The 19,115-nt window shown below is 41.6% G+C and overlaps 1 protein-coding gene across 5 annotated transcripts in view; it reads right to left on the bottom strand.

Moving 5' to 3' along the window:
- LOC136876417 (eukaryotic translation initiation factor 4 gamma 1) overlaps positions 1-19,115 on the bottom strand; it is a 700,368-nt gene that overhangs the window by 88,102 nt on the left and 593,151 nt on the right. For all 5 annotated transcript variants that reach the window (XM_067150372.2, XM_067150376.2, XM_067150374.2 and 2 more), the window contains one exon: positions 4,170-4,326. In XM_067150372.2, coding sequence (XP_067006473.2) covers positions 4,170-4,326 — 157 coding nt within the window. The remainder of the gene's footprint in view (positions 1-4,169; positions 4,327-19,115) is intronic.

Here is a 19,115-nt window from a genome sequence, read left to right as displayed (position 1 = left end):
AAGCGGATGACGACATCAGCAGTAGTCGCGTCATCGGCTAGTATGCGTTCGAGTGTTTCCTGCAGGCCGAGGCTCCATCTTCGGCCAGAGAGATCGGTGCACTCTGCGAGGATGTGGGCAACGGTGAAGTCGGCACCAGAAGAACACACAGGGGGGGGAGTCTTCCCTCTTTATGAGATAAGAGTGTGTGGATCGTAAACGACCTATCCTCAGCCTGCACAGTATTATAGCCTCTCTACGTGAAGGTCGGAAAGAGGATTGCCACACGGTAGTTGTCTTCTTAATTGCTCTCAGCTTGTTGGTAGTTCAGATATCTAGCCACTCCGATTCCCAGGACACCAAGATGGTTCGATGTAGCTGAGAACAAATATCCTTAGCAGGTACATTGACTGGTCTTCGAGGTAAAAGTACAGCTTCCTTTGCAGCTTCATCCGCAAGTTCGTTTCCCGCAATCCTAACGTGGCTTGGAAGCCACGCGAAGGTGATTCTGGTGTTAGCATCCCTTAACCTGGCTACAAGGTCATGTATCTGCTGCACCAGTGGGTGTTGCGAGAAACAGGTTTCAATAGACTGCAGAGAGCTAAACGAATCGATACACATAAGAAAGTAGCTTCTTTCGTCACGCAGTGCACACTGCAGAGCCTCTAAGATGGCGTAAAGCTCTGCAGTATACACGCTACATACTTTAGGGAGCGAGATTGTCGTACTCGTATCAATGACGAAAGAGCAACCAACATTATCTCCGATTTTAGAACATCCATGAAGATAAGTCTTGCAGCCGGATATTGGTGAACGAAGTCCTGGAAATACCTCAGATAAACGGAGGAATCCGTGTTCACCTTGGGTCCATGCATCAGATCTAGACGTATCGCTGCTAAGAGTTCGTTCAAGACAACCACCAACATCAATATTCAAATCATGACAAGCTATCAATCCGAAACCCAACCGGTCGTGTGGCATTCGGCCGGTCTTGGCACCGCTGGTGGGATTGGGTACGATAGATGCATTGATAGCTCGGATGTAGCGGCATTTCAGGAATTCTGGGAGGGTACGTGAGGAGTAACTGCTGCCTCCTTATCTGTAAAGGTGGAACTCCCGCTTCAGTGAGTAGGCTGGGAATGGGGCTAGTACGGAAAGCACCCGTTGCCAGCCTTACTCCACTATGGTGAATACTGTCTAAAAGGCTCAGCGTAGATTTTGATGCTGAGCCATAAGCCGCACTTCCATAGTCAAGCCGGGAGAGGACCGTAGCCTCGTAAAATCGTAGCAGTACCGCATGGTCAGCCCCAGACGAAGTGCCGCCGAGAAACTTCAGCATGTTAAGTCTCTTCATGCAGGCATGCAGGTGTCAACCACTGGCAAGACACTGTTTCGCAAGCAGAGCTCAGGTTGGGGATGCACAGGCCGACGTCGACACAAGTGTACAACAGAGGTTATCGCTGCTGAAACTCGAAAACCGTGTTGCGGGGCCCATCTGTCGACTCGGTTAATAGCTTGCTGTAGCTGTCTCTCAGCAAACGCCACCCTTCCGGAGCTGTAATGTAGAGCTAAGTCGTCTACATACAGCGAAGGAACGACTGCGGGCCCAGCAGCGTCAACTATGCCGTTTATGGCGATTGCGAACAGCGTGACACCCTGTACCAATCCCTGAGATACTCCATTTTCCTGAACGTAATATTGAGAAAATGGATTCCCTACTCGGACTCGAAAGAGACGGACGGACATGAAGGTCTCAAACGTTAGCGAATTTCCCCGAAATCCCCACTGGTGTAGTGTGGAGAGAATCCCATATCGCCAGGTAGTGTCGTAAGCTTTCTCCAGGTCAAAAAAAATACTGCGACTAGGCGTTCCTTCCGCAGAAATGCCTCCTGAATGGCACTCTCCATTCTGACCACATGGTCAGTGGCAGACCGATGAGAGTGAAAACCGCATCGGTAGTTAGACAAGAGACCCTCCGTTTCCAAGGCGCACAGAAGACGCCGGTTAACCATCCTTTCAAATAGCTTACAGAGGCCATTTGTAAGGCATATTGGCCTATAACTAACCAGAAGTTTTGGATCTTTACCTGGCTTGGGAATTGGTATCACAAATCCCTCACACCATCGAGATGGAAACACTCCCTCACTCCATATTCTGTTGAACACGGTGAGGATATCCTTGAAACATCTGTCACTCAAATGCTTAAGCATTTCATTACGGATTTTGTCCAGTCCAGGAGCCGCACCTCTGCATAGCGCGAGTGCACTCCGCAACTCCCACTCCGTGAAGGGCACGTTATAGGGATGGGAAGCACTAAAGGCAAAAGAGACGGTGTGCCTCTGCTTCACGCTTAATTGGAAGAAATGCAGGGTCGTATATCCTAGAGCTGGACCTATCTGCGAAATGTGACGTGATGTGGTCTGCAATGACTGAAGGAATTGTAACGATATCTCCATTAATGGAGATTCCGGGTACTGAGGCCACATTCTGTACTCCGACAATATGGCGGAGCCTTGTCCACACTTGAGGTGACGGAGTATGTGCCGTGGTGGATGACACATACTTTTCCCACGTAGCTTTCTTACTTTCTTGAATAAAAAACAGGCCTTCGCGCGCAGACGCTTAAAAGTGATATGATTGGCCACCGTAGGATTCCGACGATAATGCTTAAAAGCCAGTCGGCGATCATGTATCGCCGCTGGAATTTCGTCCGTCCACCATGGGACCTGTTTCCGGCGATGAATACCGGATGAGGAAGGAATCGTTACCTCCGCAGCAGCCAAAATTCCAGTAGTAATGGAAGAAACTTGGTCGTCAACAGACTCCAGCATATCATCAGCCATCACTAAGCGTTTCGAAAATTCTGGCCTATTTGCCCGCCGAAGTAACTAGCGCTTGGGTACTTCGGACTGTCTTTGATTCAAGAGGGAAATTATTATTGGGAAGTGGTCACTATCACAGAGGTCGTCGTGTACTTGCCACCGTAGCAGAGGAACTAGCGCACGGCTGCACAAAGTGACATCTAGGTGTGAGAATGTGCCATGTGCGCTGCTGAAATGTGTCGGTTCCCCTGTATTAAGCACGCAAAGATCAAACAGATTTATCATTCGCTCAAGCATCCTGCGCCTAGCACAGGAAGACTGAGAACCCCATGGTATGTTACGGGCGTTCACATCTCCCTGCATGAGGAAAGGAGGACGCAACTGAGTGATCAAATCTTGTAGTGCACGAATTTCAAAGTCGTAATCCGGTGGAATGTACACATTGCAAACCGTTGCCATTATTGGCAACGGAATGCGAACTGCAAATGCATCTAGCCGAGTACGGAGCGTACTTCTTTGCTGAACATTTCGGAGCGACCTAGGGTACAAACACCCCCGGCTGCTGCGCATTCCACAGCTAATCTGTCTTTGGTATAAAGACGATACCCTCTCATAGCCGTGTCGTGTCCAGGTCTCAAACGCGTTTTCTGTAGACAGACTATGGAGGCAGCATACACGGGTATCAATTGACGTAACTCAGGTAGGCAACGGTGATAACTACTGCAGTTCCACTGCAATAGTGCCATTGTGTGGATAGGTAAAGCCTCGAATTCAAAGCAATTTCTTGCCCTTCGTTCGGTCTATTACCTGCCAGGTTCCTCCGTCTTTGTCGGTATTGTTATTGTCACATTCACCATTAACGACGATGAGTGGTTCAGTCTCCATTGTCTCCTCGGAAGAAGGAGGCACGGTGACTGGACCCTCCGCGGACGGTGATCTCATTGTTCGGGAACAGTGGGCCTTCTTCCTGGGAGAACTAGGTTCTCCAGAAAGTGATCGAACAAGAGGGCGTCGAGGCCTCTCGCTCTTGCCCACCGTTCCTTTCTTTTTTGGAGGAGAGCCGGCAGATGGCTTGCCGGATTTCTTCGGGGATCCAGTGGACCCGACTTAGTTGGAGAAGGCATCTTTGCCAATTTTTTAAGGGAGCCTAACTGCGACCATGAAAACTACACCCAGACCAGAACTGGGCCACCGACGCCTGAATACAACCTACACCAGGTAGGGTAACATTTACATGGAGTATATATTGGTCCGTACAACGGACCACTGCCTCTACAATAAACGAATGAACAGAAATGGCTGAACTATTGCAATTTTAGCGAGTATTTTAACAAATCTTTCAATATGAAAAACTTATTAAGATCTTACCTCAGATTTTGTAACTTCCAAGTCTTTGCCAATTGTAGTAAGGAGTTTACAGAGACACTCAAGCGATTCCTCATCTTTATCCTGCAGCAGTTGTCGTATACACCGGTGCATGATGTTGACCGTTAACATGTCGAGCTTGAACAGTTCTCCAATAAACCTATTAAAATAAAAAAAGCATGAAATCAGTATGGAAATGACAATGGCTGCTCGACTTTATATGCAAAGGTTGTACCGACTGCTAAAGTGTAAGTGGAAACAAAAATGTGTACCAGAAGACTGGAAAAAACGGGATAATACCAGTGTTTAAAAAAGGGGACAAGAACGTTTGTGGTAACTATAGAGGAATCGCTTATATCGCAGGTAATTAAAATACTGGAAAGGATATTAGAAAGAAGAATGAGAAGAAAGATTGAAGTAGTTACAGAAGCACACCACCCAACTTTCAAAAAAGAGAAATCTGGAAGATCCTTAAGCAGAATTTTTTTTAACAACACGCGCATGCGTTACAGTCTTGAGACATAATGAAAAGGGACGGCAAGGTGGCGGGGAGGAGATCATAAACAATACTAATACAAGTCGAATACAGTAGAACCGCGATGCATTGTTCTGGGAACTGTCGTTTTGCCGTATTCATGGTTGAATTTATTCGGTCCAAAAAATGTTCCATATAAACAAATGTTAAATTTCCCCATATCTATCGTTTCTGAAACTATAGTTTTATCACATCGATCGTCAATAAATGATTTGTCCTGTAACAATTTTTCCGCAGTGATCGATCGTACGCAAGAAAAATATACACAAAAGTTCTTTAAAATTTAGAGGCACTGCTCAATACTCGTAACATATAATAGCGGCAACCTGTTACACGAGAACGTACGAGTGATTCGGAGTTGCTAGTCTTGAACAAGGATCAGCCTGGAGTCCTGTGCGCAGGTTATTCACACACAACCTTACTATGAGCCTCCTAGTGCCAACGCTTTTCCTTGGCCCACTAGCCGACCCCTAGAAGTATTGTTATTTACAAGAATTAACAAACACACACAGCGCAAAACTCAAATTTGCCACCATTATCTGTGTTGATATAGGCTGGCTAGGGCTGCCAACTTCGTTGCAAAAGAGAAAATTGCGCAGTGTCAGATGCTACAGGCCTTCTGCGCAATGGTCTCGTTACAAGCTGGACCTAAACAAGCCAGACCAATAATATTTTCTCATAGCCTAGTCCTTTAACTAGTTCCTAAGTTGGCAGCTTCGCATAAGCCGCTGACATCGTTCCAGACGCGCCGCGTTGAATTTGTAACCTCTGTGACATCGTCTGAGCAGAGGGAGCCGCGCTGTTTTGGGTATCTAACCTATCGTTCACAAAGGGTCTATGGAATCTTTTCCTAAATACACGTTATCACCGCAATATCCACATATCTTATTAGCAATAAGACAACTGAAGTTAAAGGTTTTCAATTATTACAAAATGTGTAAGAAATGTGAAACGAAATGGCGTAAAAGTCACATATTATTTTCATCTTGTAGGACTGTATCAGGTTTGCAATATTTTGATACAGATATGTACCATTGATAAATGGTTAGTAAGGGTTGGCCTTAGGTTCAAGGGGTCTCAATTCGGTTGAGGATTTTAACTTTCCTTGGTTAATTCCAATGGTTCTGGGGCTGTCTGTCTGCCAAATTAAACATTAGAATTCATGTTAGGTAGGGCTGCATTTTCATATGTGCGTCGATCGCTTATCACGCGACAACTCGAATGACCTGCACCAGGCTCCGGGGGCCACGTTCCAATATTATTGTTGCTATAATAATAATAATAATAATAATAATAATAATAATAATAATTATGTATTTACATAATGAAAAATATCCGAATACAGTAACCATATTTTATTATTTCGCCTTCCCCCTATCTGTTATGTTGCCCGCATTTAAAGTTTTCCCGCATCAGTCGTCACCCCCACGCCCCTGAAAAATGATGCATCGAGGTTTTATGATCACCCCTGAAATTAAATACTTGCACAAATTTACATCTTGAGTGTTCATCTGTTTTCACCTAACACTGGGAACTCTTTCCGTGATCGTATAAAACAAGGAAATTAAGCAGACCATGCCTCCGAAAAAGACAGATAATATCGCTTCTTAGTTGGACTCATTACAAACACCATTAAAAATACTAAATCACTTAGAAATTCATCACACCATTCCAAGAGTTTCAGAGCTACCGCCAATGTTACACACGCACACAAACACAGCCTTTCAACTGCTACGAAGCACTATGCAGTTACTAAAGTTGTTTTATAAAAATTCACAGCCTGCTAATTTTAAGGATTTTTTTCCTTCCAAATCCCAGCCTGCTACTTGTTTGGGAACATCTCATCGAATGAAGCAGCAGTTGAGGTAAAACAGGTGACAAAAACACGGTGATAATCAATATTTACCAGTCAAATTTCATACAAATTTGATTTGACCGCAGAAAGCAAAACCAAACTCGCATATTCAAAATCCGTACAATAACGTTCATCCGTATAACCGCAAAAACACGCTCAACATCCGTACATTTTATGAAAAAAACGGAATACTTGGCAGGTATGCAAAAGGAACAATATGGCTTCAGGAGTGGAAGATCCACACTGGACCCAATTTTGAGTGTGAGATAGCTGATGGCAAAGAACTGGGAATATGGAAAGGATCTGGTCATGACTTTCATAAATATAGAAAAGTCAAATGATATTGTACCCAGAGAGAAGGTTTGGGAAACCATGGTTAAAGAGAGACTGAAGAGAAATGGTGCAAGCTATGTACAACAATTGTGTTAGCAGAGTACTGACCCCTGTTGGAAAGACAAAATGGTTTAGGAATAAGACTGGACTAAGACAGGGGAGTGGGCTGTCACCTCTTGTTTATTATGGTAATGGACAAAATTATAAAGGAAACAAAGTAAGCCTATGGAAATAAAGGAAGATACTGCTAATTGCAGATGGAGTGGTCTGGGGGAAGAACATTTCCAGCTGAACAAAAAAATTGAGAAGTACGGCATGAAAATCGTTACAGAGAAAAGCAAGACTACGGTGATGTTGAGAGGGGAAAGGCAAGGAAAGGGCACTGCAAAAATCTGAAGTCAGTGCCTGGAAATTGTGGACAGCCTTAAATACCTAGAGAGTGAATTAATGCAAAATGCTAGGGTGGACATGGAGATTAGCAGGAGGGTACAGGAGGGTAAGTCATTCTACCTAAGTGTAAGTAAAACCTGTTTACAGCTAAGAAGTACCAAAGAAAATTAGAGAGATAATGTATGAAATGTACTATTTACCCATCCTGATTTATGCAGCTGAGACTTTGACTTACTAGGAGGCAAGAGAGTAGAATTCAAGCCAGTGAGATGTAATTCCTAGAAGTATGATAGGAAAGACAGAGTGAGAAATGAAGATGTTAGGAAGGAAGTTGGGATAGGAAAACTAAATGAGAGAGTTGAAAAGAACAACCTAAGTTGGTTTGGACATGTAAGGAGGATGGAGAATAGAATTCCAACACAGATGCTGGAGGCAAAGTGCAAGAGACCAAGAGGAAGACCTAGAACAAGGAGGATTGAATCAGTGAAGAGCATAATACGAAGAAGACATTTAGACTGGGACAAGATCATTGAAAAGGAATGGTGGAATGAAAGAGCAAGAATGACAAGTGCCATAAATATCCTGACCCGCAGGAGCTGGATAAGGGGAAATGATATTTTAAGCAATGCTAACATGTTTTTGTTTGAAAGAGATGGCTTGGGAACAAGATGAAAGTAAATCAAGTGAATAATCCTACCTATAGACGAGATGACGTGCATTAAATGGAAGCATTCTTGTAGTTTAAAATTCTCACCAGCTATGGTTAAGGTTTACATTGAATATGTATTATTTTGGTCCGCACCATGACCCACTGCCATTGTTTGTGTATTTTATGTAGTCACTTTATTAATACACATTATAATTACAGATAGGTTTAGAAGTCTAGAAGAAACCCCACTATTGCCTAACCAGCCATTCCCAATACCGTACAACCTCGTCTTATAACACGATAGGAAGTACTATTGCACTAGTTCATCAAGCATATCATCGCTGGTTCATGCGTCCATGAACATACTATTGTGTTGGTAATTTTCATTATTTTTGGTACCTCTCCTACTTGTTTGAATTTATGTTATAGATGTTGCTCTTACCTTAATTGTTTTAGGTTTGGTTACTTTTCGCTGATTTATTGTAAGTTCCCGTCGACGTGCAATCATGTCGCAGGTTATACGAACACTGCTTGCCTATTTTTTCTTTCTCTGGCTCCGCTGACTTGCGTCATTTTTTCTTGCCTGTTGATTGGTTACATTACCTTGACATGACTGTTTGCGTCTTCTATTCCAGGTGGTACCGAGAATGTATTCTTCCGCGTCTTTCTATTTTTTCATCGGTCATTTCCGTTATTTGCTTTTTGCCTTTGTGATATTAACTAATTGGAAATAAATGATATTCCTTCTGGACTTCCTTCCTCTCATTTTGTATTTTTTGATGTACTCCTTAGTAATTACTACCGTTAGTCTTACAGCACTACTTTATATTGTATCTGGAACCTTCTGCAGCACTCTAAGGACTGCTCCTCATGTTCTCCAGTATTCAGCTCCCCACTCTCAACGAGCAACTCAGTATAATTGCCGCTTTGCGGCAACTTGTATGCAGACTTCTCGCCCAGGCTGATGATTTCTCTGCGCGCACTGGAGGCAGCATTTTTACGACATGCATTTCACTTCGCCTTGCTAGGGGCCGCTGACCTGGGCTTTGCTCACCTGTTTGAACTAAAGCATGTCAAGTCGAGCACTTTCAACACTCGTGCAGTTTGCCTGTTCGGCACTTCTATTCCCTTACTGAATTCTGCTATCGACAGCCTGGACTTTGCATTCTGCACAAATTTGAGCATTAATATTATGAATATTTTAATCTACGTTCTTGTCTGAACCTATTTTATTTTTCATAAGACAAGTGTTAAAATTGACCTCATTTAAGCGGACACCTCGAACTCCGGACAGTGGACATCTCCATTTGTTCTGTCCACTTGATTTAAGCAGACACTTTACACGTTGCAGAACAATTTATTACGCTGGACCACATGTCATCCTTCCTTTTAAAAACATTCTTCAGATATAAGGAAATCCCCTTTGAATGTTTGTACTATTTCGAGTGCAAGGGGAGAGAAGGTACATCCGAATGCAGTTCTACCTAGTGGCATATTGGTATATTCCGAGATTTCTAAATGCCCAGAAATGCTGCCAGAGACTGTTGACTCGCAAGTTACCTGGGGATTTTCTTCCCTTCTTGCATCATTCTATTCATAACTGGCATTGCCGCTGATAAGGTCGAGCTCAGGTAGTCAACTTCAGAAGGAAAAGACAGTACAGGCGCTAATTAGTGAGATAGAAATACTGTACCATTTCAGATGTCTGTTAAACATCAGTAACAACGAACGATCGTGTTTAGATCTCGACGCAAGAAGAAATGTGATTATAGAAAGTGACAAGGGACTTTCAGTGAGAAAGCTTGCCGAAAAATACAACTGCGGTAAAAATCAAATACTATTGTGAGGAATAGAACTGAAATTTTAAAGGCGTCAGAGGAAAATAGGAATGGAGGAGTGAAAAGAAAGCAGGAGTCAGTTTTTTCAGAAGCGAACGTTGCGGTATATGAGTGGTTCAAGTGTGCGCGAGTGGACCAATGTTACAAGAAAATGCTCGAGAAATTGCAAACAATCTGAAAGTTGAGAATTTTGTAGCTAGCAATGGTTGGTTGGATTGTTTTAGTAAACGTCATAACGTTGGTTGGTTTCAAAAGAGTCTGAGGAAAAGGTGATGTGTCTGCGACTGAAGTAGCGGATTGGAATCGTAGGTTACCAGACATTTTGAATAGTTATGAACTGAAAGACATTTTGAATGTTGATGAAACTGGTCTGTTCTTTAGGGCGATCCCAAAGAAGTCACTAACTACACCGAATTAAAGTTGCAAGGGTGGGAAAATATCAAGAGAATCACCATCAAGTTTTGTTGTAACGCACTCGGTAAAAGGAAAAACCTCTAATAATCGGTAAATCCTTGACACCCAGGTGCTTTAAAAGCATGGACTTGGTGTCGAATGGCATGCGAATAAAAAGGCACGGACGACGTCTGCAATATTCGAAAATTGGCTTTTAGCTTTGGATTCCAAGATGAAGGCCAGAAACTAACGTGATATTATTGCTAGATAATGCTATGTGTCATCCAGAAATACAGCTTTCAAATATAAAACTCTGTTCCTTCTACCTAATACCACTTCTCATCTTCAGCCATAGGATCAAGGAAACATTCAAATTAAGACTATCGTAAGAGGGTTTTACGGTCGTTTGTGGCACACATGGATGAAGCAGTCTCGGCTTTTGATTTGATGAAGAAGATCAATGTTGGTGATGCAGTTTCGTGGACAAAGGCAGCCTGGAATGCAGTCAGCGAAACCACAATCAGGAAATGCTTTGCAAAATGTAACATGGCTAATTCTACAGTTGAAGAACAAGCAGAGGTAGAGGTTCGAAATGAATATGATGAACTTCAGACTTTAGCAACGACAGCTGGATTGACGTATGATATTGAAGCCGAAGAAGAGAATATTCCTTGCTGTGACGATCTCGAGGGCAACTGGCAGTACCGACTCCAGGACACACTTTACGGCAAGCTTTCTGTGTTAATGTATCATGTTATACAGTAACTGTGTTTTCCACGTATTGTAAGGTCCAGGTTTGTTTGCACCTCAACTCCTCGTTAATTTTCTTCGTGTGATAGACAGCTTTTAATTCCTTTAAGCTAAATTTTCAGCTTTAATTCACTGCACTTTGTAAATATTTCTAGCTATCCAAGGCAGCCTTCATTAGCCGTACAAAAGGACCATTTTGACCAAAACCTGTTATTGTTTTACAGAGCCCGAATCAGGAACAAAAAGTAACAATGACAGTAAAGCGGAAGAACAAGAAGTTCTGTCAATGAAGCAGGGACTAAATATGCTTAAACAGATAAAGAATGTGTGTGTCCCGCTGGACTGTGAGTACAGCAAGACAGCAAGAACACTATGGAACCATTTGACAGACTGTATTCCATTTTGGAGAATATTGCAGTTAAGGAAACGTGCTAAATTTACACAGACGAAGCTTCATGAAGCTGTAATATTTGTAAATGATGTAAAATAACTTATAAAAACTCTCCATGAAACACTAACGCAGAAATGACAGAATAATAAAAATAAAAACATGTATGCCTATATTTAAGGTGGATGTTCTTTGCCGTTAAAATGTTCGATTATGTTTATGAACTTGTTATAGCGGGCACCTCTTGTAATGGATATTTTTCCTTGGAACAGACGGTGTCCGCAGATGGGAGGTTCGACTGTAGTTTATTATTTGGTCTTGATAGAATTCTGGTGTGAATTTAATGTGTGTATCAACGTTATTAAGATTGAGAAGAGTGGTAGTCATTACAACTGTAAAGATTGGACTAATATAAATCAAAGAGATTTATTTAACATTCGCTGGTCTCGCAGCACGTATTGCTCCCTGCAGAAGCCTGTTCTGGAGCAAATTTGAGAAAGATCTTGGTAATTTTTTAGAACTTCATAGTAAAACAGTAAACCATGCTAACTTTCCATAGCCTAAATTTTATAGGAAAACCATTAAGGTTGGCAAGTATGGCATTATTACTGAAGTGACTGGTACTGTAGTTAATTCATATTTATTTCACTTCCAAGTCTTATCAGCTTGTAACATGAACAAAATTTTCCTGTATCTGCACTTCAGACCCTCTTGCCCACCTTATCTATACAACTGTTCAGAAGAAAACTTGAGAGCGTTATCTTCAACCGAATGATGTACACAAACAAGATAAAATTTTTTGTGTATAGTATATTCAATATATATTCTTTTGCATGATGGTGGTGGTGGTGATTGTTTTAAGAGGAAGTACAACTAGGCAACCATCCTCTATATAACACTAATCAGGGAGAAAAAATGGAAGGGATCCGACACTTCGAAAAATGAAGATATCGGCCAAAGGAAGACAAGGGCCACGAAGGGCGTGAAAATGAAAGACACCCTAGCCCTCGCAAACCTAATAGCATCGGGGTCGGAAAAGAACAAGAGTTGACCAAGGGAGGTTGGATAGGATAGATGAAAGTGAGGAGCCTGGCACAAGTGGAAGAAATGCCAGGACTCAGCTGAGGGCCCCGTGGTCGCCAACCCACGCTCCAAAGTTCAGAGCCCCTGAGGCCCCTTTTACTCACCTCTTACGACAGGCAGGGGATACCGTGGGTGTTATTCTACCGCCCCCACCCACAGGGACAACTTTTGTATGGGTCTGCCTTGTCAATACTCACAATTCTAAACTTTTAATTTATAATTTACGAAATATCGTCAAAATCATAGATTTTGGTATATTTCACGTATCTTTTAAACTTAAGTTACACTTAAAAAATCTAATGCTTTGAATAATTTATGCACACAAATTTTTGGTACCCAAGAATGAAATTATTGGACCTTTATGTTTTCTTATCCTCCTCTGGAAACCATGTGACCTTGCCGCGGTGGGGAGGCTTGCGTGTCCCAATGATGCAGATAGCCGAGCCGCAGGTGCAACCATATCGGATGGGTATCTGTCGAGAGACCAGACTAACGAATGGTTCATCGAAAGGGCGGTAGCAGCCTTTCGGTAGTTGCAAGGGCGGCAGTCTGGATGATTGACTGATACGGCCTTGTAATATTACTCAACATGGCTTAGCTGTGTTGATACTGCTACACGGCTGAAAGCAACGGGAAACTACAGCCGTAACTAACTCCTGAGGACATGCAGCTCTCTCTCTATGAATGATGTACTGATGATTGCTTCCTCCTGGGTAAAATATTCCGGAGGTAAACTAGTCCCCCATTCGGATCTCCGGGTGGGGACTACACGAGACGGGGCGATCATCAGGAAGATGGATACTGACATTCTGCGAGTCGGAGCGTGGAATGTTAGAAGTTTGAATCGTTGTGGTAGGTTAGAGAATCTGAAAAGGGAGATGGATAGGCTAAAGTTAGATGTAGTTGGCATAAGTGAAGTATGTTGGCAGGAAGAACAAGATTTTTGGTCACGCGACTACCGAATTATCAACACACAGAGGAAATGCAGGAGTTGGTTTAATAATGAATAAAAAAATAGGGCAGCGTGTAAGCTACTACGACCAGCATAGTGAAAGAATTATTGTCGTCAATATAGACACCAAACCAATGCCCACCACAATAGTGCAGGTTTATATGCCTACTAGTTCAGCGGATGATGAACAAATCGAAAGAATATATGAGGAGATAGATTTAATACAATATGTAAAAGGTGACGAGAATCTAATTGTGATGGGAGACTGGAATGCAGTGGTAGGCCAAGGAAGAGAAGGTAGTACAGTAGGAGAATTTGGATTGGGACGAAGGAACGAAAGAGGAAGTCGTCTGGTTGAATTCTGCACTGATCATAATTTAGTCCTTGCCAATACTTGGTTCAAACACCACAAACGACGGTTGTATACGTGGACGAGACCTGGAGACACTGGAAGGTATCAAATAGACCTCATTATGATTAGGCAGAGATTCAGAAACCAGGTGTTGGATTGCAAATCTTTCCCAGGAGCAGACATGGACTCTGACCACAACTTGTTGGTCATGAAATGCCATCTGAAGTTGAAGAAATTGAAGAAAGGAAAGAATGCAAAAAGATGGGATTTAGACAAGTTGAAAGAAAAGAATGTCAGGGATTGTTTCAAGGAACATGTTGCACAAGGACTAAATGAAAAGGCTGAAGGAAACACTATAGAGGAAGAGTGGAGAGTCATGAAAAATGAAGTCAGTAGGGCTGCTGAAGAAATGTTAGGAAAGAAGAAAAGATCAACTAAGAATCAGTGGATAACTCAGGAGATACTAGACCTGATTGATGAACGACGAAAATACAAGAATGCTAGAAATGAAGAGGGCAGAAAAGAATACAGGCGATTAAAGAATGAAGTGGATAGAAAGTGCAAGGCAGCTAAGGAAGAATGGCTGAAGAAGAAATGCAAGGATGTCGAAGGCTGAGTGGTCCTGGGAAAGGTAGATGCTGCATACAGGAAAATCAAGTAAACCTTTGGAGAAAGGAAATCTAGGTGTATGAACATTAAGAGCTCAGATGGAAAACCACTCCTAGGGAAAGAAGACAATGCAGAAAGATGGCAGGAGCATATCCAACAGTTGTATCAAGGTAAAGATGTAGATAATTTGGTTCTGGAACATGAAGAGGCTGTTGATGCTGATGAAAAGGGAGACCCAATTTTGAGGTCAGAGTTTGACAGAGCTGTGAGTGACCTCAATAGGAACAAGGCACCTGGAATTGATGACATTCCCTCGGAATTACTGACTGCCTTAGGAGAAACCAGCATGGCAAGGTTATTTCATTTAGTCTGCAAGATGTATGAGACAGGAGAAGTCCCATCCGATTTTCAGCAGAATGTTGTTATACCTATTCCCAAGAAAGCCGGTGCCGACAGGTGTGAAAACTACCGCACCATTAGTTTAGTATCTCATGCCTGCAAAATTTTAACACGTATTATTTACAGAAGAATGGAAAAACAAGTTGAAGCTGAGTTGGGGGAAGATCAATTTGGCTTCAGAAGAAATGTAGGAACACGTGAAGCTATCCTGACTTTACGTCTAATATTAGAGGATCGAATCAAGAAGGACAAGCCCACGTACATGACATTTGTAGATCTAGAAAAGGCATTCGATAATGTTGATTGGACCAAGCTATTTAAGATTCTAAAGGTGATTGGGATCAGATACCGAGAACGAAGAATTATCTACAATCTGTATAAAAATCAGTCTGCAGTGATAAGAATCGAGGGCTTTGAAAAAGAAGCAGCAATCCAGAAAGGAGTGAGGCAAGGCTGCAGTTTGTCCCCCCTCCTCTTCAGTGTTTACATAGAACAGGCAGTAAAGGAAATCAAAGAGGAATTTGGAAAGGGAATCACAGTCCAAGGAGAGGAAATCAAAACCTTGAGATTTGCCGATGATATTGTTATTTTATCTGAGACTGCAGAAGATCTCGAGAAGTTGCTGAATGGTATGGATGAAGTCTTGGGTAAGGAGTACAAGATGAAAATAAATAAGTCCAAAAAAAAAGTAATGGAGTGCAGTCGAACGAAGGCAGGTGATGCAGGAAATATTACATTAGGAAATGAAGTCTTAAAGGAAGTAGATGAATATTGTTACTTGGGTAGTAAAATAACTAACGATGGCAGAAGTAAGGAGGACATAAAATGCAGACTAGCACAAGCAAGGAAGAGCTTTCTTAAGAAAAGAAATTTGCTCACTTCAAACATTGATATCGGAATTAGAAAGATGTTTTTGAAGACTTTCGTGTGGAGCGTGGCATTATATGGAAGTGAAACATGGACGATAACTGGCTCAGAAAGAAAGAGAATAGAAGCTTTTGAAATGTGGTGTTACAGAAGAATGCTGAAGGTGAGATGGATAGATCGAATCACGAATGAAGAGATACTGAATCGAATTGGTGAGAGGAGATCGATTTGGCTAAATTTGACGAGAAGAAGAGATAGAATGATAGGAAATATCTTAAGACACCCAGGACTTGTTCAGTTGGTTTTTGAAGGAAGTGTAGGGGGTAAGAACGGTAGGGGTAGACCAAGATATGAATATGACAAGCAGATTAGAGCAGATGTAGGATGCAATAGTTACGTAGAAATGAAAAGGTTAGCACAGGATAGGGTGGCATGGAGGGATGCATCAAACCAGTCTATGGACTGATGACTCCAACAACAACATGTTTTCTTATATATCTAGCATGCTCGGGCAAAAGAGTATAAGTCAAAAAATGTAACTTTACAGTAGAAGCATTTTTTTCTTTATTCAAGTACTATACCTACTCCAAAGCATGTGTTTTAAAATGTTAGGTTCTTAGTCTAAATGCTGTAAAATAAATGAAAATTGATTTCAATGAAACATTCCAGAAAACTGTTGACTTATACTAGTTTTACTACCTACAGTTTCCCACTTATACTGTTTGGACCATTCATGTTTTCAGGTTCAGAATAGCTAAAAGTACATAAAATTGTAAACCTATATATAAACATAATGAAATTCCTCTAATTTCAAGCCAAAGATATAAAAAGTGTCACGAAATTAAAAGCACTAATATGATGCTAAAAATGCTGTCCGTAAGCGTTCTGAGGCATTCGGCGAACTCGATCTATAAACTGGCTTTCCTTCATCACCTATCACTGAATTACAGAATAATGTTTGGTTCTAGCTTCTTCATCTTAGTTTCTTCCCCATCTGGATAAATGTCTGCAATATTGGATGTTTGCATATCTTTATAGAACTAATGGAAAGTACTTGGAATAAGAGGAAGCAAGTATAAATGGCCTTTCTCTTCTCCTTAGAAACGGGAAGTTTGCCGTTGTAGCACCTACTTGTCTAAGCTCTCTATGCGCCCTCTTCTTTTGAGGTCCAAAGTTCTAAACGAGTCCTCTTTTTTCAGTCTAGTTCTGAAGTACTCTACACCCCATCCCTGGTATAGCGTATCCACTTTACATTACACCAGCTGAAAGGATTATACCATCAGTATCCTTTTTGCGGTGCATAAATGAAGTTCTTTACAGGCCTCCAAAATCCATAAAGTCCTTGTGGGAAAGTTCGATGACCTGAAACTTCATTCATTCCCACAGAACGTATCAGCTGGCTCCAGTCATGGCGATGATAGATAGGAAATTGCAGGCTGCTCTTCTGCTTCTCTATGAGCCCGTGGTCAACATCACAATCTAAGTGGCTATGGCACTAACCATGAATTTATGATCTATCAATTCCAAGTTTTTGTTATCGTTCAGTGCACATAAAGACATAGCGGAAACATGGGAGTTCTTATTTTGCCCCTTGCATGTGTCCAAGTACATGGTAACCTTCTTAACCTCTGATGGAAGGCCTATAAATTGTTCTTAAATGCAGGTTGCCACCTGATTTGCCCCTCGCCCTCCCTCAGTCTCATTCCACAAGTAGTATGTTGCATCTTTCTTGCTTGTTTCATACATAGTGAGATTAAAGATCCACAATCGTCGTTTATAAAAAGAAACAGATGTCTGAAGAAATGGTGTTGGTAAACACTGTTGCATATCGAACGAGTAGCACCGGGCTGTAAGGTCTTCTTTCCACGACTGTCTTCGTCCTTTGCTAAATAAGGTACATCTACTTTATGATGAAGTGCAAGTTCATCTTCCAGGTTTAATTTCTCTTCTTGGTCTTCCTCAAATCTTTTTTTGAGTGTGTTTAAAACATCACATTTGTGGCACGTGTCTACTATGGGTTTCTTAAAAGAAATGTTCATTTTATGGAACTCTTTTTCGTATATTGGACGGGATACAGGTTCGCATGTGTTCTCACAATAAAACTTATACATTATTTGCATATTTAGGTTGGGGTGGTAGATATAGACGACTGGTTTTCCGCCTCGTGTAGTGCGATTCGTACGCTGGGAAAGATGAGATGTGCTGCTAAACTTCTTTTAATTTACTGTCATCGTGTTTGTTAGCTGGTGGGTGTCGCCCCCTCCGATCTGGTTGGATTGCACCGGACACACTAGCCTTTTGATTTGCGATAACAACTGCAACGAACATTTGTGACACATCAAGTGTCCGCACGAAGCAGTCTCTACAAACCCTAAAGCTCTTACCATCAACTCTGAAATGAAACAGGTGAGTGGCTTTTTTAGTTTTTTGTCTATATGGATCATTTGTGCGTTTCCAGATGTAGCTGGCTGTTTCGTTTCTACGAGTTGAGCGATGTAATTAGCTCTTTTGTTTCTGTCACCCAAAGACCAAAATTCATCAAACAGTTCTTCCCTGGTAAGTTTCTCCTTGCGGATCGCCTCCAGAAACTTCTTGCACTTCATCCGACAGTTCTTAAATGGCTTTGACCTCTTAGCTGTTGTAACATTACCCTTTGCGATTACATATTCCTTTCCTGTATTTCTACTCAATTTTCTCTCAGCTCTGAGTATTCTGGAAAACACTGCAACACGATTTCTCACTTTTTTGTATGCATTTGCGAGCTAGAAGTGCCTTCGTTTTGGGGACTGCCTTAATCACTGCTTTCGGGTGTATATAGGTCTCGTCACGATTAGAATCGCCGAAGACGGATATTTCACTGTGGTTTGCGTTACAATTTTTAACCAGTTCTGTACAAAAGTTGCCGGCATTTTTAGGAGTGGTCGAAGTCAGTAAACTGAATTCTATGGCACACTGTTCGTCACTGTCACTGTTCAGGAGCTTCTCAACTTCTTCGGCTATTTCCATCTGTTCATAGTTAAGTTCCGAGGAAGACCATGAACCGACTTCTCTGAGTTCAGGTGTGAAAACTCCATTGGATTCCTGTTGAACTGAAGTGACAAGAACAACGAACATCCTGTCACTTAACATATAATGTATGGCGAAGAATTTGTAAAATTAAAAAAGGAACAGGTACCAACTCCAGTATCTTCTTAGCCCTTGATACCATGTTGTATCACAAAACATCCACACAGCAGGAAAAACTACCGTATTCCACGGCATAATCGTCGCACTTTTTATACCAAAATTTTCGAAATAAATTGTAGGGCGCGACCATTATACGATGAATATTTAATGCCAGTATTTGTATTACTCAAAAAATGTATTTATAACTAAATTGTATTTGATACAAATTTAAGATGCACGTAATACTCGCGTTCATACATAAAAATAATTAAAGTAGTCTAAAACAAAATTCATAATTTTTCGCAACAATTCGGCGAACGTTTTTCCAACCTGAAAATAAAAATGAACGTATTAAGTTAATTTATCATTAATTTGAGTATTAAAGTTAAAA

The sequence above is a fragment of the Anabrus simplex genome, chromosome 6 (genome assembly GCF_040414725.1).
Source record: "Anabrus simplex isolate iqAnaSimp1 chromosome 6, ASM4041472v1, whole genome shotgun sequence".
Taxonomy (NCBI): domain Eukaryota; kingdom Metazoa; phylum Arthropoda; class Insecta; order Orthoptera; family Tettigoniidae; genus Anabrus; species Anabrus simplex.
This window is presented reverse-complemented; position numbering and strand designations above follow the sequence as displayed.